The following is a 25,014-nucleotide window of genomic DNA, read 5'->3' as shown; positions in this document are numbered from 1 at the left end:
TGATCATTGACGCATCTAAGTGCCCTGCGTAAAGCATGAAATTTATTATAAGGGTTTAAAAATGTACGTCGCTGCCGATCGTAGCACACTGCTCGGTGGAATTTTCAGCCGCCCCTACCCATATGATATAAATCACCCAATTGACATCAGTAGGGCGAGCTATCTGATTGGCTGCCCAGGGTGCTTCATCAATAATTTTTCCACCTTTATGGTGAACTAGCAGATCAGCAGATTTAAAGCAGATCATAAAAGCATGTGCTAAACTGTTGCTCTGTCAGTAAATGTGTATTGCCCAGAAACACTGTGCATATTTGAGCAATTACAGTCAAACCTCGACATATTGAACACGGATATATCGAATTATTATGTATATCGAACAGTTGCTATAGCACCTGGAAAATCGTATGCATTTTTAATTTTTTATCTCGAACGGGGTCGGATTTAAAGTGGACATATCGAACTCTGCCACCCTGGAATACATGCGCTTTGTCCACAGGCGGCAAGCTTTCCCGCAACACTCTCAGATAGCGGTGGCGCGCGATGGGCGTTCCCGAATGCAGCGCACTATAGCTGCACACATCGATTGCGCCGAGGGTGCCATTTGAACGTAGCGGCTTTTGCACGTGACGCTTTGGCTAGTTCGACAACATCGACGCATTGCATTTGCCGTAATGACTCCTCCACGGTGCCGCGCTCTGCGCCTGCCGCGCCTCGCGAGGAATGGCAGTTTGCTTCCAGAAAGATGTGCGATAGCGCACATTCACTGGGCTCACTCATAAACGCCATGAGAGTCGCAACCTAATACTTTGTTATTGAGTGTTGCAAGATGCTTTGATTGACAGACGTGGAGATCGCACCGGTAGTAGCGGCCAAACGAAGATGCTGTTGAGGTTGATCCCGCAAGCGCTGGTGTTGCCCGCTCCCAACTTTAACTGAGGCTGTAGCTGCTTTGGCCCTTCTATGCCGCTACTGCGGCACTATAGAAGACACCTGCCTATTGCTTGTGGATAGTTTAGACTATGTTGAGGACGCCATTGTTAAGCACGTGGCTCCCAATAAAAAGCAGGCTACACTGCTGTGACTACTTTCAGCCAAAGAAATATATACTTTGTGTGAAGCTTCAAGTGAGTATTTACTGTGCCACGATTGGTTCATTGATTCATTTGTAAAAGTTTTTGCGCATTTTTCATGTGATTTTATATATAGAATGCTGGCTATATCGAACTATTTCGCGATCACTGCGCTGTTCGATATATCGAGGTTCGACTGTATTTTAGTTTGTGACTGATCATTTGGGAATGTTAGCTGAGCGACCCGGCTGCCTAGCCTTTTATCTTTGGAGCACGTAGTAATGGGTTTGTTTCACTCGCAGGCATCCACCTTCCAGATGGCTGTTCTGTTGCAGTACAACATTGAGGTGTCTTATACAGTACAACAGCTTCAAGAAGGAACTGGCATCAAAATGGTTGGACATATCACATACCATCATTTCTTTGTACTTAGTGCTTGAGTTTTGTGTTTGAACCTGCTTCTTGTCATTGTGGTGATTCATTACTGTTAACACTTCAGAGGAATACTGAGGAGAAAATAGGAACAATAGCTCTTGTGGCAGCATCTAGTTGATGGCTGTGTTTAAATCAGTTTATGCTAGAACATCCTTCTGCTGTGTGCCACTTTTTGATTACGAAAAGTACAGTGTTGAAGGAGGATTGCTTCACTGCAGAAACTTTCATGCCAGCAGATAAGAATATGCAGCCACAGATTACAATAAGAGTGCCACCTGGTATGCTAGAGCATGGCATACCAAATTTTCTTAGCAGTGCTAGTGTGTGTGGCGCTGCCACCACATTGCACTAAAACGGTAATGCTGGGCTTTTGTTTACCACATGAAATTGTTGTGCTCCTCAGGAAAATACGAGAATGATCGAGGATGCTCGTCTGCTTTCGTGCAGAAACCCGCGCGGATACTATTTTTCGAAGTCCTTCCAGGTGCTTAGCAGCTTGCATACTGTCTGCAGTGTCCCAACAAAATTCTTCCAACACAGAAGGGGTTTCTGCGGCTTCCTTCACATTGCGAGGGGGCCAAGGCTGCTCCTCTCGTGGCTCCACTTCCTCCTCAGAATCATTGCCGTTCAGCACGTCCCCTACAATCTCTTCATCGGTAAGAGAGCCGGCTGTAACAACGCCGTCATCAATGCCGACGTAATCAACGAGTGTCACCACATCCGGCAGAACTCCCGAAATCCTCGCAGTCATCTCCATTGTCGTCTAGCGACACATCGGCCACTGCATCATCGCCAGGCTCACGCACAACGAAGCCACTGTGTCTAAAACAGTTGGCGACGACGTGCGCGGGTAGGCAAGAATGTTGACCGCGCTCAAAAGATTCACTTCGTACTGCTTGCAGACTTCATGGCACAGGAGCATACGTTTCAGCACACGCCTGCGGTATTTGGTCTTGACATACTGAATTATGCCTTGGTCCGTCGGTTGGAGGGCCGATGTTGTGTTCGGCGGCAAGAAAACAACTTCTATGTTGTGCAGTCCGGTGACGCTGTTATGCGCACTACAATTGTCCAGCACCATTAACACTTTGCGGTTCTTCGCGGAAAACTGTCGGTCTAACTTCTGCATCCAGCCTCGAAAAATTTCCGACGTCATCCAGTCCTTTTTATTCGCTCGGCATTCCACCGGAAGAGCAGGCATGTTCATAAAGCACCGTGGCTTTTGTGCCTTTCCAATGACGACAAGCGGCAAGCGCTCTGTTCCGGTCATCTTGGCGGCTAAAAGAATGGTGACGCGTTTCTTGCATCTTTTGCCAGCGATGCATGGACCTCCTTTCATGGTCAGTCTTGTCTGGCAAAGCCTTAAAGAAAAGTGCTGTTTCATCAGCACTAAATATATCATTTGGATCGTAGGCGGTGATGTGTTCGAGCAGCTGAGCATTCTTCCAGTTGTTGGCAACTCTTCGTCGTCTTCGTCGACAGCACCTCTTTTGCCGCACACAGTCTTAAAAACGAGGCCATGTCGCTCTCTGAGGCGCGCACACCACCCTTCCGATGCTTTGAATGCATCAATATGCATCATCAGTGCAAACCTCTCAGCTTGCGCCATGATGAGGGGTTCACTCAATGGCAGGTTTGTATTGCACGAGTCGACCACCCACCGAAGGAAAGCCTCTTCAATTTCTGGATGAGCTGCTCTTCGCAGATGCTTTTGTGACGCCCGGAACTTCTCGCTTTCAAACGCCTGAAGGATCTGTTCTTCATTCTTCACATACGTGCTCGAGGTACTTTTCATGTCGTACTTCTTCATGGCTTCTTGTTGAGAGAGCCCATCCTTCAGGGCCCACAAAATTTCCACCTTGGTAGCCAAGTCCTTGGCCTCGTATTTCGGCCGCTTCACTGGCATTGCCATCAGCGGTGAATGCAGTGACACGGGCGCACAACAGAAAAAGCACCAATAAAGTTCAATAACTTAGCTGCGCTAAATCCAGCGGTCCTCGACAAAACAGCGTGCAAGGATGTAGCGCACTGACAGTAACAAAGCGACATGTGGCCCCGTCGATAGCGCCGACACGTGCAAAAACAAGAAAAAGCGCCCATCCAGCCACAAGTCGAGCCAATTGGATTGGATTGGCCAAGTTTATTACTTGATGTCAATGGCGATGCTGTGTTTGGGTATCACTTTTGTGCCGCGTTTGCTGTATTTTAGTTTCAAGCCTCGGTGGTTGCCCGAAATCGTCCAAATTATCCGAGGTGGGCTGGAATCCATCCGAATTAACGAGAGTTTCGTCCCATAGACTTCTATATATAATTGTAGGGACCAGGCGCGAAGGTCGAATTATCCAATTTTCCGAATTAACGGAAGTCGAACTAATGAGCTTTCACTCTATATTCCAATTGGGCATTGCTGGTGGGAATCGCTGCTCGACCCACTTGAAGCAGAGCAACCAGGGCGCATGCCCATAGCATAATCACACTGTGTATGTGAGTGCACACAACAGTACTCGATAGTTGTGTGCCCGTCGGAAAAAAACAAATGCGTCGGAAACTCGCAGTAATCCCACGTCCTATCGCCAACAAAGGGCAATTGGTTTGCGCCACTCTTGAAGCAAAAAAGTGCAGGCATGGCAGCTTCGTTCCTATATGGCGACATTGTTTGTGTATACCAGCGCCCGCCTGTGAAGAGATGTAATTGCACCCCTGTGAGCAATAAGCACTTGAGCATCTAGTGGTGACACTTCGAGAGATTAGAAGCCAGGTAGTAATCAGTTTTTTTTAATGCAACAAATAGAAACAGCCCGCAAGACAAAACCAAAACAGACCACCACGTGCCTACGCTGATGTGCAAGTGGTTGCTGAAACGACAGAGTAAAGAAGCTGAGGGATGTGAGCCAAGGGTGTAAGAGCGAGGAAAAAGAAATTCATTGTATCCACACAGAGTGGCAGCACTTGCTAGGCAACAGAGTTTAAAAATAGGCGCGTCTTTATAGCATACAGGCGGCAGCAGAAATTAATGTTTTTGACCTTCATAGGGTTAATGTGATGCAATTCTACTGTATCCATGTAATCGCAGCTATTAAAGTGCAGTGTGTTGATGTCCAGTCCATGAAGTTGTACAAGATCTTTGAATTAGGCCAGTTTCTAAATATCGCTATCACCAAGGCTTAGTATATATCTACATGTGATGAGTTCGTTGATCACCTGTAACTAATTTTGCTTTCGCAGGACATACTGCAGCAGGTGCTGCAGATTCTGCTCAAGTCAAAGCTGCTTGTGTGCTCGGAGGATGAGGACTCCTCGCAGGGGGGAAACTTCGAATTGCGGCCCGATTCAGTCGTGTCCCTATATGAGGACTACAAGAACAAGAAGTTGCGCGTGAACATCAACGTCCCCATGAAGGCTGAGATGAAGGTTGAGCAGGAGACCACTCACAAGAACATTGAAGAGGACAGGAAGATCCTCATTCAGGCATGTGGCTTGGGACTGCATTTAGAGCATAGCCAAAGGGAGTACAGCTGAACATTGGTTACTGTGTTGAAAAGTTAAAACGCTGTAAAACATTAGCTATCATACAGTAGTGCCCCTGTGATGTGTTTGATGGGACCAATGAGATAGTAAAACTTAGTAAAACTCCAAAATGAATGAAGGCACAGATTGTTATGCCTTTAGGATGTCTTCTTTTCTTTTTGTCAAGCTTGGTTTTAACGAGCTATGACAACTGGTTGTGCATTGTGTTTTATGTTCCAGGCCGCTATTGTGCGTATCATGAAGATGCGCAAGACACTGAAACACCAGCAGCTCCTGGCAGAAGTCCTGAATCAGCTGTCCTCAAGGTTTAAACCCAGGGTGCCTGTAATTAAAGTGAGTACTTGGAGCCTGTTCCTCTACGTTGCCATAAAATTTGAAGCAGGTGTTGCCCCTTCACACTCATCGAAGCCGAATCTGCGTGATGCTCAGGGTGCGTTTGTTTAAAGGGCCCCTCACCAGGTCTGGCCATTTTGAGCTGACGAGCGGAGCGCATACAATGCGTGCTATTTATTGTGTTTGCAAAGAATTGCATAGCTACGCACCACGGAAAGGTCTGAAATTTTAATCCAAACACAGTTTTCTTTTTCCTTCGTGGCGGCTGCACTCCAAGCCGGACGGTGACGTAGTCGCGTTCCTGCGCCTATGTAGTCGTGTCCACAGTGTAATGTCGTTCATGGTTACACGTGACTTCGAGAATTATTCAAGGCAACATCTGTTATTTGTGTGATCTGTTGCTTGAATTGACGAATTGAAGTTCGCGTCAAAGCAAGAGAGATGTACTTCCGCTTTGCCTACTTGTTCCCACAGTCGTGCAGTCACGTGCACAGGTACTGAAACAATGCCATTTTCCACCGTGTTCCAACATGTGATCATGCTCTGCAATCTTCTTGTTCTGCCTCAGTATTTGTGTAGCACTGAATTATACCGCTGGTCATGTGTCCTTGTGCACAGCATGCAAAACCGTGCGCTGTGCGGAATGAGACATCACAACAGCTCGCGCGCAACGCCGTTAGTGAAAGTGCACAGCGGCTAAAAAGAGAAAAAGAGAAAGAAAAGCGAGGAGAAAAAGAAATGAATGTAGGTGGGGCCTGTAGCATATGCGTCACACAGTCTCGAGGTTCGGTATGGGAGAATGCGGAGAAAGAGTTTTGCTTGCGGAGGCTAGACGGGGTGAGTGGAGAGCGTGTCTTGCTATGCAGTGGAGCTCGCCTTCTAAAATTATGGGTTTGCGGCGCTGAAATGTTTCTATCTCTGCTATTAATGAGCCAATTTGAAATTTTTTTTGCGGTAGAACGCTCCCTAGAGGATACGTAACAACTTCCAGCGTATAACCAAAATTTGCTGTGGGACTTGGTGAGGGGCCCTTTAATGTGCTTAATAGCTAGTGCAGTCATCCTAGGAAGTTCATGGACTGTGTGATCAGAGAAACGTCTTGCAGTTTCGCTCGAGGGTGAAGCATTGGAAGCGATTGCAAGGATTAGCATTGAGCTTGGAATGCTAGGTTGGTGAACAGCATCACCAGTGGCGTTTCAGGCATCACACCTTGATGTTGCATGAGATGAGACCTATGGGAAGCAGCCAGGGTTTGGATTAAACATATTAAAACAGTTTAGCATGACGTTTACTGTCTGTTCTGCTCACACTAGTGCCTGCACAGCGATGTGGTTTGCACACAGATGCTCACAGCAGGAATGCTGGTGTGTGTGCGCACAACGCTCTTGCCAGTAGCACAAGCCTGAATGTTGCTCTGGCTCGAGCAGAGCCGATTCAACACAGCACGACAGTGCGTCCACTTGGCTTTGGTGCTTTTGCAGCCGAATGAAATGCGTGTCTCTGTTCACACGTGTGGCAATACCTTGACATATTGGCAACAGTGCGAGTACGCCTTGAGCAGCATGTGTGTACAGTATCTGCATGGTTCCAACATGCTAGGAGGGAAAACTGAGCGAGTTGAGAAGCGTTCATCATGTCTTTTGTGCAGCACTCACAATAGGATGGAGGGTATACACAGGACATGTACCCCGAATCTAACACTCACTCAATTTTCGTGGAATTAAAGGGACACTGAAGGCAAATACTAAGTTGACGTGTACTGTTAGAATACCATTCCAGAAACCTCGCAGTGCTTGTTTCTTGCCAAGAAAAAACTTAGCTTACGAGAAAATTGCATCTGAAAGGTGTGCATACCTTTAGTGCAATTCAAATCACCTGCCCCTACTCACCAACTACCGTCCCCAGCACCTGACAAGCGGTGCTATGGTTTTAGGCGCAAAACTCGAGTGTATGGCCATGGAAAAACCGTGCCAAGACCGAGCGTTAGATTCGCTGCTGCAGCTGTTCTAGGTCAAGTGCCGTGAACCATCCGGGTATCTTGTTACATCACAGGGAAGTGGCTTTTTGTACTTGTGGTTTGTGCGAGTTTCGTGAGCCATCAAAACCAGCACAGCACTACGCAATGACAAAACTACAGAAATGCAGGCAGTGCAGAGTGGAGAAAACAAAACCTTTTGTCCGCCCACGTTGTTGTCAAGGGTATTTGCATGTCCTGGGAAGTCCCTAGTCGTGTACCTTAACCTCAATTGCTGGATTAGTAAAGCTCTGCGATAATATTGACACCTTAGACGTCCTCAAGCTCTTATCTATCACTTTAGCTTGGTTTAATATTTGCCTTTAGTATCCCTTGAAGGGTGGACCTGGCTCTGTCGACCGAAAATTGATCCCAAAATAAAATTTTGTATCTGGCTCCTAACAAAACATAAAATGTTTGATATCTTAAAGACTAAATATTGCACTACAAAAATAATTGCATGTTTGAAATCAGTACATCAGAGTACACAAGCTGTGAAAGTTTTATAAAGATCTGCTCAGAAATAAGGAAAGATGTTTCTGAAGCAGTGTCTTCACGTAAGGGGGGATGAGGCGACTGAGACTAAATTGCGTATTTTTTGGTACAGAACACTGAAATTTGGTATTTACATTGAAAAATGGTATTAGAAGCCTAAATGTAAATTTTCAAATGAATTTAATGTACCTTTTTTACACAAGGGGTTCATATTGCTTGCTGATAAAAAGCCTTGCATGGCAGTGAAACATTCCTAGAATGCTTGGTTCACTTTTAATACATGCACAGATGTGCAGTGCAAGGCAAGGCAGTGCCAAAATTCTAAAAAAAGATACCTTACAATGTTCAACATCGCATGCGCACTGCCAATAGTGCAACACAGTGTGATATTGAAATAATAAAATAATAAGAAAATGTCTAAATAAGTCCGAGAGTGTCTTGCCTTCAAGTCTATATTCAGTCTGAGATACGTGTCTGGCAACCCCCGCAGGGGCGTCTGCGCAAGCAGGCGTTTTGTGTTGCGACACCACGGACCCGAGCACACGAGGGTTGGACCCTCCCGCGTGTAGTCGTGCGCGGCTTAGCCGTGTCCGGGGAAAGGGGGATCCTGGAGGTTGAACCGATGCCGGGTGATAGGACCTTTAAGGCCCCCCGGCGGAGGCAACACACCTCTTTGGCCTCTGCTTCACGTAGACGGCACCCCCGGGCTGACCCACCCGGGGGAAATCGGTAGTCGCCTCTTCCTATCTCTCCCTTCTCAAACCTTCGTCTTTATCTCTCACTTTACATCTTTCCTGTCTTCTTCTCTCTTCCATTTACTTCCTTTCTCCACGGCGGCAAGGGTTAACCTTGTGTGGATATCCTACCTTGGGTACACCATATTGGGTTATAGTGATAGCGTACGGCTGGCGTCGTGCAGGCTTGTACACAAGCTGTGCCGCGTCCCCTCGTTGGGCTCCGTGGTGGGCGGTCGGCGCTGTTGCCGAACATACACTTTTTCCTATGGCAGCGCAAGCCTCTATTGTTTATGATCGGCGTCTGAAGAGATGCCGCACCGAAGTACCATTTCAATTTTCATTTCAAAGCAACGCCCCAACATTTCCAAAGTACTATGTAGTGCATAGTGAAAGCAACATTCCGGTAAGGAAACTCTCTCCTTTCCTGGTAGCCAAGTGTCTGAAAGACAAAATCAGACCAACATACAAAGCATCCAAAATGTCTAGCGGGGACCTCCTCCTAGAACTGAATAACAAAGATCAAGCAGATAAGCTCTCTGAACTTACCAGTATTGGCGACGCGACAGTGACTGTTTCAGCCCACAGAACACTTAATACAAGCAGGGGAGTAATATCTGAAGAAGACTTTATTGGCTTAAGTGACGAAGAACTGCTGGAAGGTTTCCAGGAACAAAATGTGACAAAGGTACAAAGAATAGTAATCCGTAGAAACGACCAAGAAATCCCCACTAAACATGTCATACTTACATTTGGTACAAGCGTAATGCCTACCTCTCTGGATGCAGGGTACGTAAAAGTAAACGTCAGACCATATATCCCGAACCCAAGACGGTGTTTCAAGTGTCAAAGGTTCGGACATGCTTCACATGCATGCCGAGGCCAAACAACCTGTGCTAAATGCAGCTCAACTGATCATCAATCTGAAAACTGCACTTCTTCCCCACATTGTACGAACTGTAAAGGAGACCATCCAGCCTACTCACGGTCTTGCCCATGCTGGAAAAAAGAAAAAGAAGTAATAGCACTAACTGTCAAAGAAAAAATATCGTTCTTTGAAGCCCGAAAACGACTGTCGTACCTTTCGCGACGCAGTTATGCCGATGTGACGAAGGTGGGGGCATCGTCACAGAGGCCTGAGGAGTCCTGCGAGCCCACGCACAGTGGTCCCGTAGTGACGCCTCCCGCCCCCGTGGTGGTAGCAGCCAGTCCTGCTCCATCATCTTCGCAGACCCTGCAGACACCAGTCCCGCAGGGCCCTAAGATCAAGCGAACACCAAGGCCCGAGACACGTGTCTCGGCGCCAAACTCTCGGTCCTCCAGCGCCTCAGAGAGAGCGATGGAGGTCGACGCAAAAACCCCGGTGTCATCGACACCCAAGGAGAAGCGCTCTCTGGAGCGCTTAAAGAGGGACAAGCTCCCAATAACTACCCTAAATAAGAAGGCGATAACCTAATGGGTTATCGCTCCATTGTATCTATTTTCTTCAGATCCATGTCACCTAACATCTTTCTCATCTCCTACTCACTCGTTAATATCATTTTTACCTTTCAATTTTATAATGGCTTTTATGATCCAATGGAATTGTAGAGGTCTCTTAAATAACTTGGGTGACATCAAAGACATGTTAATAAACTTCTCTCCTGTGGCCCTGTGCCTACAGGAAACAAACCTAGGCGAAAAACACAAAAACATTTTAAAAGGTTTCACTGTTGTACGGCGCGACCGTACTCAGGCGAACCGGCTGTCAGGTGGTGTAGCCATTGTCCTGCCAGGTGGTATAGCAGCCAGAGAAGTTCCCATTAACACTCACATAGAAGCCGTTGCTGTCACCGTTTTAGCTCACAAAACCATCACGATTTGTTCAGTATACATTCCGCCGCATTTACATTTTACCGTAAGAGACCTAGAGTTAATTTTAAACCAGCTACCCGAACCATTTTTATTAGCCGGTGATTTTAATTCACATAACACGTTGTGGGGTAGCAAAACAACTGACACCAGGGGTCAAACACTTGAAGATTTTATCCTAACAAACGACATATGCCTTTTAAACACCGGTGCGGCAACTTACTACTCCCCAAGCACAGGCGCTATGAGTTGCTTAGATCTGGCACTATGCTCTCCATCTCTCTTTGACGATTTTCAGTGGAGTGTGATTGATAACCCCTACGGTAGTGACCATATGCCTGCTGTCATTAAAAGAAAATCTCCTTCTCCTACCATACCATTAAGACCACCCCGTTGGAAACTCCACCTAGCAGACTGGCCTCTCTTTACTGAAAAGGCCAGTCTGGATAACATATCAGATGAGCTAACCATAGATGAAATGAATGACAAGATCACCACCTGTATACTTGCTGCCGCAGCAGAAACAATCCCACAATCGTCTGGCTTCCTAAGAAAAAACCTAAAACCCTGGTGGACGAAGGAATGCACACAAACAAAAAAACTACAAAACAAAGCGTGGGGTATCTTTCGGCGATACCCAACACAAGACAATCTACTCTCCTTCAAAAAAGCAAAAGCGAAAGCCAGGTACACACGCAGACAAGCCGAAAGACAGTCCTGGAAAAATTATGTCTCTTCAATAAATAGCTCGATAACTTCCAAAAGAATGTGGGATCAGGTTCGTAAGTTTAGAGGCGACTATGCTCCTTACACGATACCCATACTTTCACCCCCAGACACGCAAACAAATTTAGTAGAACAAGCAGACATATTAGGGCAGCACTTTCATGATATATCAAGCTCAGTAAACTACTCCGCAGAATTTCTAAAACATAAACAGTTAGCAGAAAAACTAAAGCTTCCGACCACAGGAAGTTCAGAAACCCAGTATAATGCCGCTTTAACACTTCCAGAAATCAATAGAGTACTTACTACTGGCAAAAAAACAGCACCTGGTCCGGACAGAGTACATTACGCGATGCTCGCTCATTTATCTCCTAATGCAGTTGAAACCTTGCTTCGTTTCTTTAATAAAATCTGGGAAATGGGAAAATTGCCAAAAGAGTGGAAGAAAGCCATCATCATCCCTTTCCTGAAAGCTGGAAAACCTCCCACAACAGCAACCAGCTATAGACCGATAGCACTCACAAGCTGCCTGGCAAAGTCCTATGAAACCATCATCAACATAAGATTAACATACGTCCTTGACACAGAGAACATGCTTGATAACCATCAGTGTGGATATAAGAAAGGTTGCTCCACAACAGATCACCTAGTCCGGCTAGAAGACGAGATACGTGCGGCCTTCCTACATAAACAACATTGTCTCACTGTTTTCTTTGACTTAGAAAAGGCGTATGACACAACATGGAGGTTTGGTATATTACACATCAGTATTTCTAACTTGGATAACAACACTAACTTCTTCAGCAAAAAGTTTAGCTAATACATCTTGAGTTTGTAGCTGAACATCTAAACCTTTACGCCCAGCAAATGACATCTCTGCTAGCGTAGCAAACACACCACCATCTGATAAAGGACTTGGCAGATTTAGGAATCCGAGGTAGAATGCTTAAATGTCTAGCCGATTTCATGTCGGACCGAACATTTCAGGTGCGTTTAGGAACGGCGCTGTCACGTGTATTCACCCAGGAAAATGGTGTGCCACAAGGATGCGTATTAAGCACAACATTGTTTGTGGTGAAAATGAACTCTGTCAATAAGGTAATCCCATCCTCTATAATGCATTCATTATATGTGGATGATCTGCAAATTGCGTGTCGTGCATCCAACCTGAATTCCTGCGAGCGGCAAATTCAAATTACACTAAACAAACTAACACAGTGGGCGTGTGAAAATGGTTTTCGTTTCTCAAGTGAAAAAACTATCAGCGTTGTATTTACACAAAAAAGAGGCCTACAACCAGAACCCACCCTTAAGCTACAACAAGCCACATTACCAGTAAAACAAGAACACAAGTTTCTGGGTGTTCTGTTTGATAAAAAGCTAAACTTCCTGGCACACATAAAGAGCCTTAAAATAAAAGCAAACAATGCACTTAACGTCCTCAAAGTCCTGTCCCGGAAGCGCTGGGGCTCTGACCGTGAATGCCTGCTACGCATCTACCGTACTTTGGTGCGCAGCATATTAGATTATGGCAGCATTGTATACGGTTCATCTAGGCAGTCCTACGTCCGTCGACTTGATCCAGTTCACAACCTTGGACTGCGACTGGCAAGTGGCGCTTACAGAACATCGCCTGTCCAGAGTTTGTATGTTGACTGTAATGAACCTCCTCTACAGCAGCGTAGAGTGCTACTAACTTTCTCTTACGTACTCAGAATCCAGTCCTCACCAGAACACATATGTTTCAACAGTGTCACACAGTGTAACTCACGTTTACACTATACAAACAAACCAAACATGATTAAGCCGCTTGTCCTATGATATGAGGAATATATTCGGGATTATAACATTCCTCGCGAAGTCCTTCAGGTTGCGCGAAAACCACAGCGTTTGCCGCCGTGGCACGTTTTCGCACCAGTATGTGACTGGACATTGACACATTTAAAGAAAAAAGACACCCCACACGAACACATTATACAAGAATTCCGCTTTCTACAGGACAAATATGAAAATTACACAGAATTTTACACTGATGGCTCTAAAACAAAAGAACACGTGGGTGTGGGGGCCGTAACAGAACATTGGGAAGTAAGTATTCGTTTGCCACAGCATGCCTCTGTCTACACAGCTGAAGTCTATGCATTATGGACTGTGGTAAAAAAGATCATCGCTGAAAAACACGAAAACACAATCATATACACTGACTCGTTAAGCACGCTGAAGGCTCTTCACCTGAAATCCGAATGTGAACCCCTCATAGGGGATATCTTAAACATGATAACAATAAACAAATACGGCAGGTCAATTAGGTTTTGCTGGGTACCAAGTCATGTTGGTATACCGGGCAACGAAGCGGCGGATAGATGCGCATCAATGGCAGCGCACAAAGACATAATAAACACAACACTTCCATATAAAGATAGTATCCGTGCCATTAGGAAGGCCTTAACGTCAAAGTGGCAACACGAATGGGACCTTTGTACAGAAAACAAGCTGCATCTTATTAAACCTGTAATAAGCGAGTGGAAATTATGCAGTCACCAACAACGGTTCTACGAGGTGATATTGTCTCGACTGCGAATTGGACACACACATTTGACGCACAATTTCCTCCTCCGAAAAGAAAACCCGCCAACCTGCGAAAAATGCCTTGAACCTCTCACAGTCATACACATCCTAATAACATGTCCACACATCGACATACTGAGACGAAGGTTTTTACACAGCCTATATAATTCGCACACTCCATTACACCCTGCACTATTACTAGCAGATGACCCCCTAGTGCCATTTGCTAACTTGTTCGACTTTTTAGAAAAAAGTGGTTATTTACACCAACTCTAATGTAATACAGGTTTACCTATTTTAACATTGCATTTCATTTGTCTTGTGTCTGGCGCAGCATGGCCTTAGTTGCCTTTGTGCCATTAAACCCAAATTAACTAACTAACTAACGTGTCTGGCACCCATGTTAAGCTACAAACCGTAAACTGTGTCATTCGCATTCCAAAAGCTGTGAGTGCACCGTCTTCATTAATGGTGACATTAGACGCTACTGGTCTCGGAACAATGTACAGGCTGCACGAAGCTGCGGTGGCACGGAAAGGCACGGGAACAAGCGCCTTTCCCACTTTGTCTGTGGTCTCCGAAGTAAAATGGTACCTGCGATGTGTAGCGGATGGCGCTACCGTACGGCACACTAGTTGCTGACATTGCCGACGCAGTACAGGCCTGCAAGACACATTAAAAAAAAATTCACCACTTATTTGATGTGACACAATCCGGTCATCGGCTCGCCTGATGCTTACAATGACTGCCTACTCTTCATCGCCATAGGAGGCAGAGGGGCTTGTGCTTTTCTTTCTAAAAGCAGGTCCACTTCTGAATTTTTCTGATTTCTTGAAGTGGGAGCATCAATTCACCGCTTACGAATGGGATGTGATAAATTGGCGCCATCAATGCAGCTTTCGAAGTAAGCCTAGGAGACGTTCATTCCACGACCAGCGCCAGGGTATTCATTGCATCATAATGCATGTCCGAACAACATAATGTGCTGCTGTTTTACTGGCTACAGTCACAAACCACTTTGAAATTCAATGTTTGTTTTCTCAAACTTCATGGTCTGTAAAATTTTGCTGTTGAGTGTACATCCTCTTCCTGCAGTCTAGTAAAAGATGCATTACAAGCATTTGTTTATGTTCACGTGCAATTCCTAACCAGCTTTTTCTGCATTCTCCTTGTTCTCTGACAGAAATGCATAGACATTCTAATAGAAAAGGAGTACCTGCAGAGAGCAGACGGTCAGAAGGACACTTACACCTACCTTGCGTGAGGCGCCAAGTCTGGCTGGACGGAGAGAGGCAGGTTCCTTAAGAGCCAGGAGACAGCACATAAAACAACAGCAGCTACCAGACGTGCACGCAAGCGAGGCAGTGAAAGAGGCCTGCAAGGAAATTACTGCCACCAACAACTCCTCTTGTAGATGTGCTGTACTGACAAAGAAAGCAAGGTTTGGGGGCTGACAAACAGGTGCTGTGTGCTGGCTCGCCTTCAGAAAGACCTCGCTGCATTCCCAGTCATGGAGAGAATGGTGTAGATCCTGCCAAGTTTTGATTTTCTTCACGCCTGCCTCCCTCACCCACTGTTAGCTGCAACCACCACAACTGGAAGAAGAATGTCTGATGCCTCTGGGACCTGCTGACCTCCTCTCAACAAACTTGCCTGCATCTTAAAAGTGACTCGACGTTGCACTATTATGTGCTGCTGGAGACGACGGACCGTGGTGGATGCTGTAACGTGCCGCTGCTTGTTCCCTTCTCCCTTCTAGAGGATGGCGGAGGGGACTTGAAATAGCATGGGAGAAAGAGAAAACAAAATGGGAAATGAAGAGCCTCTGTTGTGACTTTGTAGCACGTGCTGTTGGTTGCCACTGTACGTCACTAGTAAGCAAAGGTGTGTGCGAAGTGTGCGTTGCGTTGCCAGTGTGGTGTGGCGGCACCCTAGGAACATTTTTCTTTGCCCGTTGGCATTTGTTTCAGCAGGCACATACCCCCCCTTTTGTGCATAGGCCTGATGACAACCTGGAACTTGGAAACAAAACAGTGTGCAGTGCTATGTTCTTTTCCTATTGCGTGGAACCCGCATTTTAATTTTTTTTTACGTGTCTTTATTCCTTCTTTTTTTTTCTAGCCCCGTCCCCTCCCTTGTCATCGTGTTTTGTTTCCGTGCCTGTGTCTCATGACATCACTCTGCAGGGTCTTTGTCCCATACGTGTCGCCTCTGTATCACTACACCTTTTTGTAGGGCCACTATCTCATGGGTCTTAACTGTAATCCCCTCCAGTCCTTTTTTCAGTGAACAGCGTAAGCACAAAACAACAAAAAGAGAAGCATGTTACAGGGGTTTTGATATCAATTTCTCTTGTGATAGCGGCAACAGTTTTGTTGTTGCACTCATTGTAGGCACCACAGTGTGCTTAGAGGTGCACTTTTGATTCTTTTATTGTTGATTTGTTAGTTTGCTCACCCTCTTTCTTTCTCCTCCTTTTGGAGGCGTATAGGAGGCACTGTTGCTGCTTTCAGGGGTGTCGTCGCGTAGTTCAGTTTGCTCGTGGCTTGGGAGTTGAGACTGTTTTCCTAATTTTGTTGATGTGCTCCTCCATCAAAAGGGTAAGGTACCCCCCATTTCACGCAAGGCAACAGCCGCTTCCCCGGGAAATGCTGACCGCGTTGTGTACAAGAGTGCTGAAATTTGGATACTGAGGAGCAATAAAAAAGCAATGTGCACAGAATGATGTGTCATGTTGGTACTCCATTTTGTTTATCACAAACCTTCTTATTTTATCTAAAGTTGGTTGAACGGTAGGGTGCTAATATTTGACACTTTCAAATAACAAATCGCATTGTCCTATTTGATTAGGTTTCTTTAATCAAATGGTCATTATTTGTAAATGTAGATACAGTAGACTATGTTAATTTGACTCGGGCTAATTCTATTTGTCAATTTGATGCTGGTCAAAACTACTGACAGCTGCCTATGTATTTCTATGGGTGCAAACTTTGATTATTTGAATCCTAAAATTGTCTTTTGGCAGATAATTTGGACCAGCAGCCAGAACACATGCGCCTGACCACTATGGTGACCCCAACAGCGGCCACTTTAATGGCGGCGTCTGTCTCGGTGGAGCTTAGTGGACAATGGATGCACTGAACTCTTGTATAGAGATACAAACTCTCAAACTCTCAAAAACTCCTGCTTTCGGCCTGCCCTTCGGAGATTTTCAAGCAATAACCTTAGCTCACACTGTGATTATGGCATTTGCCTGAATCTCGCTCGCTTTTCTTATTTCAACCCCTAATATTGCAGATGTAAAGCAGCAAAGCTGACCAAGGAAACCTGCGGTCTTAGCACAATTTTTCTTGCGAAAAAACTGGGTGCGCGTTATTTCTACTTTGTTCAGGAGGTCTTGTGTCACTTCTACATTTTTTTTTTATTTGGATACATACGAAGTGGGTGCGCATTCGATTCAGAAGTGTGTTAGAATCTGGCAAATACTGCCAAATGAATCAGCACTGCGGGTTGGCATTTTTTCTGCACCATGTTTAATTCGACCCGCCAGATAACTTGATCAATTACATCAGTCCCATAAGGGTCAAGTTAGCGGAAGTTGACTGCATTTTTCAAGTATCTTTAGAATATTTCAAACCGATAATCATGCATTAAAAAACATTGGAGCATGAGTGATAAATTTAATCTGTGTGGCCACAGTACACAAAACAGTTATGTACTGGAGCATGTTACGTCTCGGGGAGCCACATTAATTGCATTGAACTGCATTCATTTGCACTCTCCGAACAGTCCCTAGTGTGCGAACGAGTTCCCAGTGCTGAATTTGTACCTTTAATAGACGTTGGTTCATGACATGCAGTAGAATGACAGAACTCCGAGAAGTACGAGGATGTGAAAAATCGTCTCATAATTGTGGTGAAAAGTTTTTCATTATTCAAAGGCTAAAAAAGTCTGATTTGCTTCTGGTGCTATTCAACTTGGTCTAAAAAAAATTTATTTTTTCTCCCCTACTAAATGCGCATGACAGCAACAGTAAATCAGTTTTCATTAGTAAAGTATTCATCATTTACTTCAGTGCATTATTAGGGTAAAATATTGTTTGATTCCTAGCAGAAGGAATATTGCATCAAGACTTTTAGTAGAGCATTCTGCATGGTGCAATGCCAGACGATGTGGCACCATCAGGTATATAAAATCAAAGCCCGTTCAAGGCAACAGCGGCGTCTTTTGCTAGACTTGGTGGTATTGAAACGGACTTTTGGTCTGAATGATGACAAAACGGCACTTATTCATTGTCATAAAAGAGAGATGAGACTTTGTGAAAGCTGATTTTACCATTTGTTTTGCTGTTGTGGCTGAGAGCAAGTAGCAAGATGCCGCATGACAACCCAAGCGGGTGGGGGGGAGTGGCAAGATCTCCGCAGGTAGCCTCGCTGCCACCATGTAATAATGCTAGCCACACAAAGCGTGCGATATCAAGTTGAAAGTTTACGTGCACATGAAACCCACAAAGTGGCTCATAGCGTTCTGCACACATGAATTTTGGACCCACCATTTTACGGCGTGTGCAAAAGCTTTTCATCATCATCCTATTATGACCGCTGCAGGATGAAGGCCTCTCCCAGCAATCTTGAATTACTCCCGTCTTGTGCTAGCTGATTCCAACTTGCACCTGCAAATTTCCCAGTTTCATCATCCCACCTAATTACATATATGCAGAAGTTTTCCATAAGCTATGCTGAAACTGTCTATTGCCAGGGGTGTATTAATTTGGCACAAAGTGCTGGTGCCGTTGAGTGCAGAACCCAGGTTCGTGGTACAATATTTAACTAGACCAAATTTGCGCTGACTGCTTTAGTCTTGATAGGAATTGTTTCCATGTGATACTCTGCAGCGAGTTCTAGTACAGTAAATACTCCTCGTGATGAAATATTTTAATCGACATCTCTTCAATCAAAGCCTGATGAGGTCCCGTTTGCAGTGCGTGCATTTAATACTGTATTATTCAAAGTGGAGCAGACTTTACTTTGCACGAAGATGGAAATCGCCACGAGAAAGCTCGGTGCAGCATACATGGTGACCATTTGCTTTTCTTTGTTAACCTGGACAGGCAAGGAGCCTTGTGAAGACTACCACCACATTGCGGCAAGTTCTTGGGAATGTGGCTGTATCACACAATCATGGCTTACACATGCAGCTGTTGGTAGGCAGCATCAGAATCTTGCTGCCATCTTACTGTGAAATGCAGCTTTGTTTTATTGTACTAATGATGGTTAAATAAGTGCGAACAAGAAATCATAAAGTAGGACTCTTCTGCCAAATAATCATATCAGAGTGCGATATCCTACCAGCAATGACGGTGCAGGCCTTGAACTATGTATACAATCCTGAAACTTGTCGACACTATGCAAAGGCATCAAAGTGGGAAAGAAAGAGTGCATTCCAGTTGGCCCCAACTTGCTCACATTTTTGTTTGTCCACAGTTGCATGTTTTTGAAAGCCTCTAAATTCTTGAGTGCACTTACCCACATTGTGTGTCTTGTAGAACGTCTTCACTTTTAACATAATACCGCTCAAGCGAACCTCATTTCCTGTCTCAATATTTGTAAGGGTTTACTGTATTTTGAACGTAGTGGGATTGCCACTCCTTTCTAATAAAGCAGCTATCTGGTGTGGGTACTCAACTCCACCCTAATATATGTGTTTTGAAGTGCGGCACGCAACGAGGGGCGCACATTACCACATGGTCAACACCTCATTTTGCTTTTTTTTTTTTTTGCCACAGATCAAGGCTTGCGAAGTGTGCAGTGTTTCCGCAAATATTAGCTTCACAGGCTCTTTGATGTGAAGTGCACCATTCCTTTATTCTGCACACAAGTACAAACCATAATCTTGAGCACTGCAGAATGTTCTGGAACTGAGTTGGCTACGCATTATTCAATATTGATGTGCTGCAAGATGTTAATATTAGCGAAGGTGTAATGGCACTGTATGGCAATGCGGTGACATTTCACATGTGTTGACACAGGTATTTGACAGGTACTTAGATGCCTAGAATATTCAAAATCTGCATTTACAATGGACTCTCTTATGCTTGAGCTGATGCAACTACTTGTATATGTTGTGCTGTCTGCATGTGTTGCATATAAAAATTTTGTAAAAGCAAATCTTTTCTTTTAAAGACTAATGTGACTCAGGTGTCTTGTAGCAGTGTGTGCGTGCCATTGAATGCGTGTATTCAACAGTGCGTTGCATTGTGTGTAGCCACATTGCCCATTCAAAAATGCAAATGCATAACCCACTGGTACAACATTGGACCGAGCCCCAAGGCAGCATGGTTTTAATGCTGAAGGTTATTGAAAATAGAGTTGGGCACACGACACAGCAAAAACAATTGGTACATGGCATCACGTGGTAGAATGCCTACAAATGGGAAGGAAACCAGAAAAAAACATGAGTAAGAAACAGGCAAAGTGACAGTAAGGGTGCTTACTCTGTTTTTCTGGTTTCCTTCCCATTTGCTGGTGTTCTAACACGTAATACCATGTACCAACTTAACCAAAAAGCAACCTTTATTTGCCTCTTCTCTGTACTTTACATTTACTGTCTTGCACATTGGGTCCTGAATAGTCAGGGCTCTGCTGGCTGCTGTCTTGCACGATGGGTTGATCTTGGAGATAGTAGAAACCAAGGTGGTTTAAGGCAACCAGGTACAATTGACATCGGTCCCGTAGGTGGTGCAAACTGAAGAAGCTTGGGGCAAGCAGGGCTTCACTCTTTAAAAATAAAACGGGAAAATACCCCAAAGAAGTGTTTGTTCTGCATAGCAATACGCAAAATACACCAAGAACAAGGATACTTAAAAGGGACACTAAAGTGAAACAATAAATCAGTTGAGACTAATGAAGAATTGTTTCAGAACCCTGCAGGCAGTCATTTCAAAAAAATAGTTTAATCATTGTATGAGAAAATGAAGGTCAAAGTACCAGTATTTGAATTTCGCGCCGAAACAACAGTGCCAGTACGTCAGCGTGACGTCAGGGATTCCAAAGTATGTTTTCGCATTTGGGTCGTGTTGGCCGAGTAAAGGTTCACGAAACTTGCCATGTTTAATATTTGGTTTCTTTAGAACACAATGTAGTCAATCTGTACCGCTATATATAATTAGTAGGCCCTAGAAGATGCCATAAAAATCCATGATGTCACAGCCACCAGGTGCAGGAACTTAAGTAGGCGTCGCCACCCGTATTTCGTTCTTGCGCTTTTTCTGGCTTACCAAACGTCTTCTCGTTGTAAGAGTGGTGTTTTTGGTGTTGTGGAAAGGTAGTTTACTGATGCAGAAGAAATCATTTTTCACTTTTGTGTCCCTTTAACAGAAAGAGAGAAACAAAATTCTGGGAACATTTAGGCAATGTGTTTCTTGCCTGTGGACACCTCCAGGCAGAATACTGGAAGCAAGCTTCACCCCGAGAACCCCATGGCTTCATTTACAAGTTGTACCTGCAGTTCTCATCGAGTGTGAAACAAGTGTTCATTTCATTTCCTCTGCATTAGCGGTGGGATCCCACTGCAGCCGGGTATTATTTTTTTTGCATTGGTCCTCCTTTTCTAACCGTACTTTCAAAAGAAAGCGAGTCTTGCACCAAACTTTTTACTCATCCTTTGTTGCTGCTCTAATCCAACAAATGATGCTTGCTGCCTATCATTGAATGTTGGCTGAAGACATTTAGCTAGAAACTTCATACCCTGAACTGAAATTTGGTATGAAAAAAAAATATTTATTTTCGTTGCCTGTAGGCAATACTAGTCTATACATGGTTAAACACCGGTCCAGCATGTAGCGCAAACCCAGGCAGCCTGTGGCAACCAGGGCTATTATACAATGAATGCACATGCGAGCTCTAACACAAGCAAAATGAGGATGAATTGTGTATTTAGTGTGGAGGAGACATTGGCTCGAAAACAACGTTGACCAGAGCAAGGGTGTCTTGGATATGACTGCTGCAGTAGCTCAGTGGCTATGGTGTCGCACTGCCGAGCTTGGGTTCAATATTCAAAGGAAAAAGATTTTTAGAAGAACCCTTCCAAAACCTTGGCTTGAATTTGACCCTTCTAGTAATTTTTTCCTTTGGGGCTACAATACTGTGTTACAGCCACAGCAGTGTTTGTGTAGGCCTTTGCGTCATTCTGTGCGAGACAATGAGAATTGCATGCTAAACTTTTTCTTAATATTTATTATGCTCGCATAACTTTTTTTCTGTAATATTTAGATATTTGATCAATCATACCTGTAATAGTAGACACTTTAAATCCCATTTACAAGATGCTAGTTTTCATTTCTCCGTACTGTCCCTAAAAAAAATAATAATAAAAAATGAAAACTTTACCACCCAATTTATGGTCGATCCCCCAGAGGGGGTTGTGCTGTTTCCCTAGGGAACAAAAATGTCACAAGTTTGATCCCAGTCGCGGCGGCTACATTCTGATGAGGGCAAAATGCAAAAATGCTTATGTGCACTGTATTGGGTGCATGTTAATGGGGGACGCTGGTTTTAGAGACCAAGCTATTGTGAAAGAATTGATCTTAAAAAAAAAAATTGTATTTGGATGTCTGTAGGCAGATTCATTATATGCCTATTGGCTACTAACTGTCTAGCAATGTTAATATTCCCAGGTGGTCAAAATTAATCTCCACTAAGTCTTCCACTTTGGCATACCTCATAATCAGATTGCAGTTTTGGCATGTAAACCCCAGAATTAAATTTTTACATTTGAAGCGCACAGTGAAGCATAGCTTGTAATGTGAGCTTGTGCTGGGTCGTAATTCTTGTGGACATGAAATGGAGCTAGCGGCGATGAGCTTTGAGGAGCATGGTGAACATTTTGCCCACAAACGTGAAACAAGTGTCGATATGCAACAAAGAATAGCTTGGAATGACCGGTCCTTGCTAGACTTCACTCGTCAAATAAAGTTCTTTGTATACATGTGATTTTTCCTCAGCGCAAACTTTCAAGTAAAGAAATTGATTGCACACGTGCTTGTTAATCTGGATGCAGGTGGCGTCAATGCGAAGTAATGCAACAGCAATGAAAGGAGAGGTGTTTTCAGGTGGAAACATAACAAACTTTGTCCTGTGCTCTATAGTTGTTAGTGGTTGCTAAACAAGAATGGTGTTTCTTGCAGACACCAGAGAAGGCTGCTTAAAGGGCAACTCTAGCAATTTTTCAATGTCCACTGATTTAAATAATATTTTGAATATATGTTTTCTTTTGCACTCCGATTACCTGTGCCACACAATATGGCTGCAAGTCATTTAGTTTTCCTGAAGATTAAATTTTAAAGATTAGTTGCGTTCCCGACTTGTGACTTTCTAATGGTCACCCTGTGTTTGTGACATCTGAGACCGCACCGGCACTGTTGCTGAAATTGTAGCTGAAATCGCCACTGCCTAGGTCGGAAAATCTGTAAAAGCTTCCTGTCGTCAGGAGGCATCGTCAGCTTCACTTCTTTTGTGTTACTGCCTCATGTACTGTGTGTTTTGTACATGTTCTGCATGTTTACATTATGATAGCGTAGGATCTCACGTCATTGACCCATCATGACGTCACAAGAAGCAGCTACCCGTTTCAGTTTTGGTATCTCGTTTATTGGTTATTTAATATTAATGATGAATTTCTAAGCAAATTGAACCAACCTACTGGTGACAGGACTGTCAATGCCATTTGAAAATGACAATATCCCAGTATGGTTAAAAACATGCCGGAGTTGCCTTTTAAGCCACTTCCTACACTACAGGACGGCCACATAATTGTATTGTTGCAGGTCACAGTAGAGATTAACTCCATATTTAACAAACATCTTTTGATCACACAGATTAATTAGTTTCAGAGGTGATGAGGGACAAGGGCTTTTCCGATTGGTGGTGGCGTTACTTTCCAATAGTGCTGCCAAACTGCTCTTAACGCTTTGCTTTGCTGCCCATAATTCTTAAATGTTTGGCAGGATTGAAGCACCCATGCTGACATGCAAAGTGCAGCATCATTGTGACTTCAAGCTTTGAGAGAGAAGAACTTTTTTCAGCTTTCTATTATGTGCTTCTATAGTTAGTTTTCTTGCATTACTGTTTGATGAAAGGATGCAAAGTTTTGCGAGTTCTGTTTTGAAATCTGGCAATATCGTGGGGAGAGTAACAGATCTTGGAGATCTAGTGTCTCATGTTAGCAAATAAAAGAATTATTGGTGAATGCTCATTGCAGCATATATTAAAATATCCGTATGATGGTCGTAAGTTTACCTGGCAGCTTTCAGGTAATATAATGCTGCGTTCGCCTATGAACTTGTTTTCCGAGACATTGCATGTATACGAAGTTGCACTGATGTTGAAAGGCTGCATCTTCCTCTGTGTAAACTGCAGCCAAAGTTCTGTGTTTTGTAAGCAGTGTCCACACTAGTAGGTCTTCATGAAAAAGAACCAAGACACATTCCTAATTTAGGCTTTAATTTTTGTGAATGCTCTGAGCCATCGATCATTGCATGGCTTAAATATATGCCGAGAAGAAATATCAAGTTATTCGTATATTATGCTTCCAGAACATCAAATATGCAAGTCTTACCTTGATAAGAGCTTTGGATCAGCCTGGAATGAAGATGTAAAAATGGCAGCTACACCATCTAAACATTCCTGCAGCACCACCCTGTGATGTGATGAATTTGATGGTGTTTACTTGTGCCTACTTAATATTTCTGTCAGTAAAGTACTAAATTGCATTCAAAGTAAGCAAGGAATCAACCTTGATCCTCTTATGCACCAAAATAGGTTAAGTACTAAAAAATACAGTGAAATTCATGACCACTGACATTGTATATCTAACCAATTCACTGTAGTTAAAGAATAATAAAGTGAAACTAAGCTAACTGTTGGCGCCACTGTTTGCGCATTAAGTTTTAGAAGGCAGGCCTGACTTACCTTTCCTCTGCTAATAGCAAAAATATTATAAGAAGTTCCGAGAGGGTGGTCTATTGGTGCCAATTGATTTTGGGTTTCAACCAGGTAAATGTGTAGCAAGTTGGAGCTTCTTGCCACGTAAATTTTCTTCTGCAAATATTTCTGGCTCTGAGGGGGTTAGCATTTTTGTTATGAGTGCTTTTAATATAGCCAATGCAGTTGTGGAACCTTGTAGTAGCGCGACCCTATAGGTGGCCACTGTGAGCTGACTTCCGCATATGATAATTGACATAACTGGTGCTTTTAACGGAGTA

The 25,014-nt window shown here is 44.1% G+C and overlaps 1 protein-coding gene across 2 annotated transcripts in view; it reads left to right on the top strand.

The window, feature by feature from the left end:
* Cul1 (cullin 1) overlaps positions 1-16,476 on the top strand; it is a 52,463-nt gene extending 35,987 nt beyond the window's left edge. For both annotated transcript variants that reach the window (XM_065428821.1, XM_065428822.2), the window contains exons 17-20: positions 1,373-1,465; positions 4,731-4,973; positions 5,253-5,366; positions 14,938-16,476. In XM_065428821.1, coding sequence (XP_065284893.1) covers positions 1,373-1,465; positions 4,731-4,973; positions 5,253-5,366; positions 14,938-15,018 — 531 coding nt within the window. In that variant the 3' untranslated portion in view covers positions 15,019-16,476. The remainder of the gene's footprint in view (positions 1-1,372; positions 1,466-4,730; positions 4,974-5,252; positions 5,367-14,937) is intronic.
* The last annotated feature ends 8,538 nt before the right edge of the window (positions 16,477-25,014 follow it).

The sequence above is a fragment of the Dermacentor albipictus genome, chromosome 4 (genome assembly GCF_038994185.2).
Source record: "Dermacentor albipictus isolate Rhodes 1998 colony chromosome 4, USDA_Dalb.pri_finalv2, whole genome shotgun sequence".
Classification (NCBI taxonomy): Eukaryota; Metazoa; Arthropoda; class Arachnida; order Ixodida; family Ixodidae; genus Dermacentor; species Dermacentor albipictus.
The sequence above is the reverse complement of the archived record's forward strand: the minus strand, read 5'-3'. Positions and strand labels throughout refer to the sequence as shown.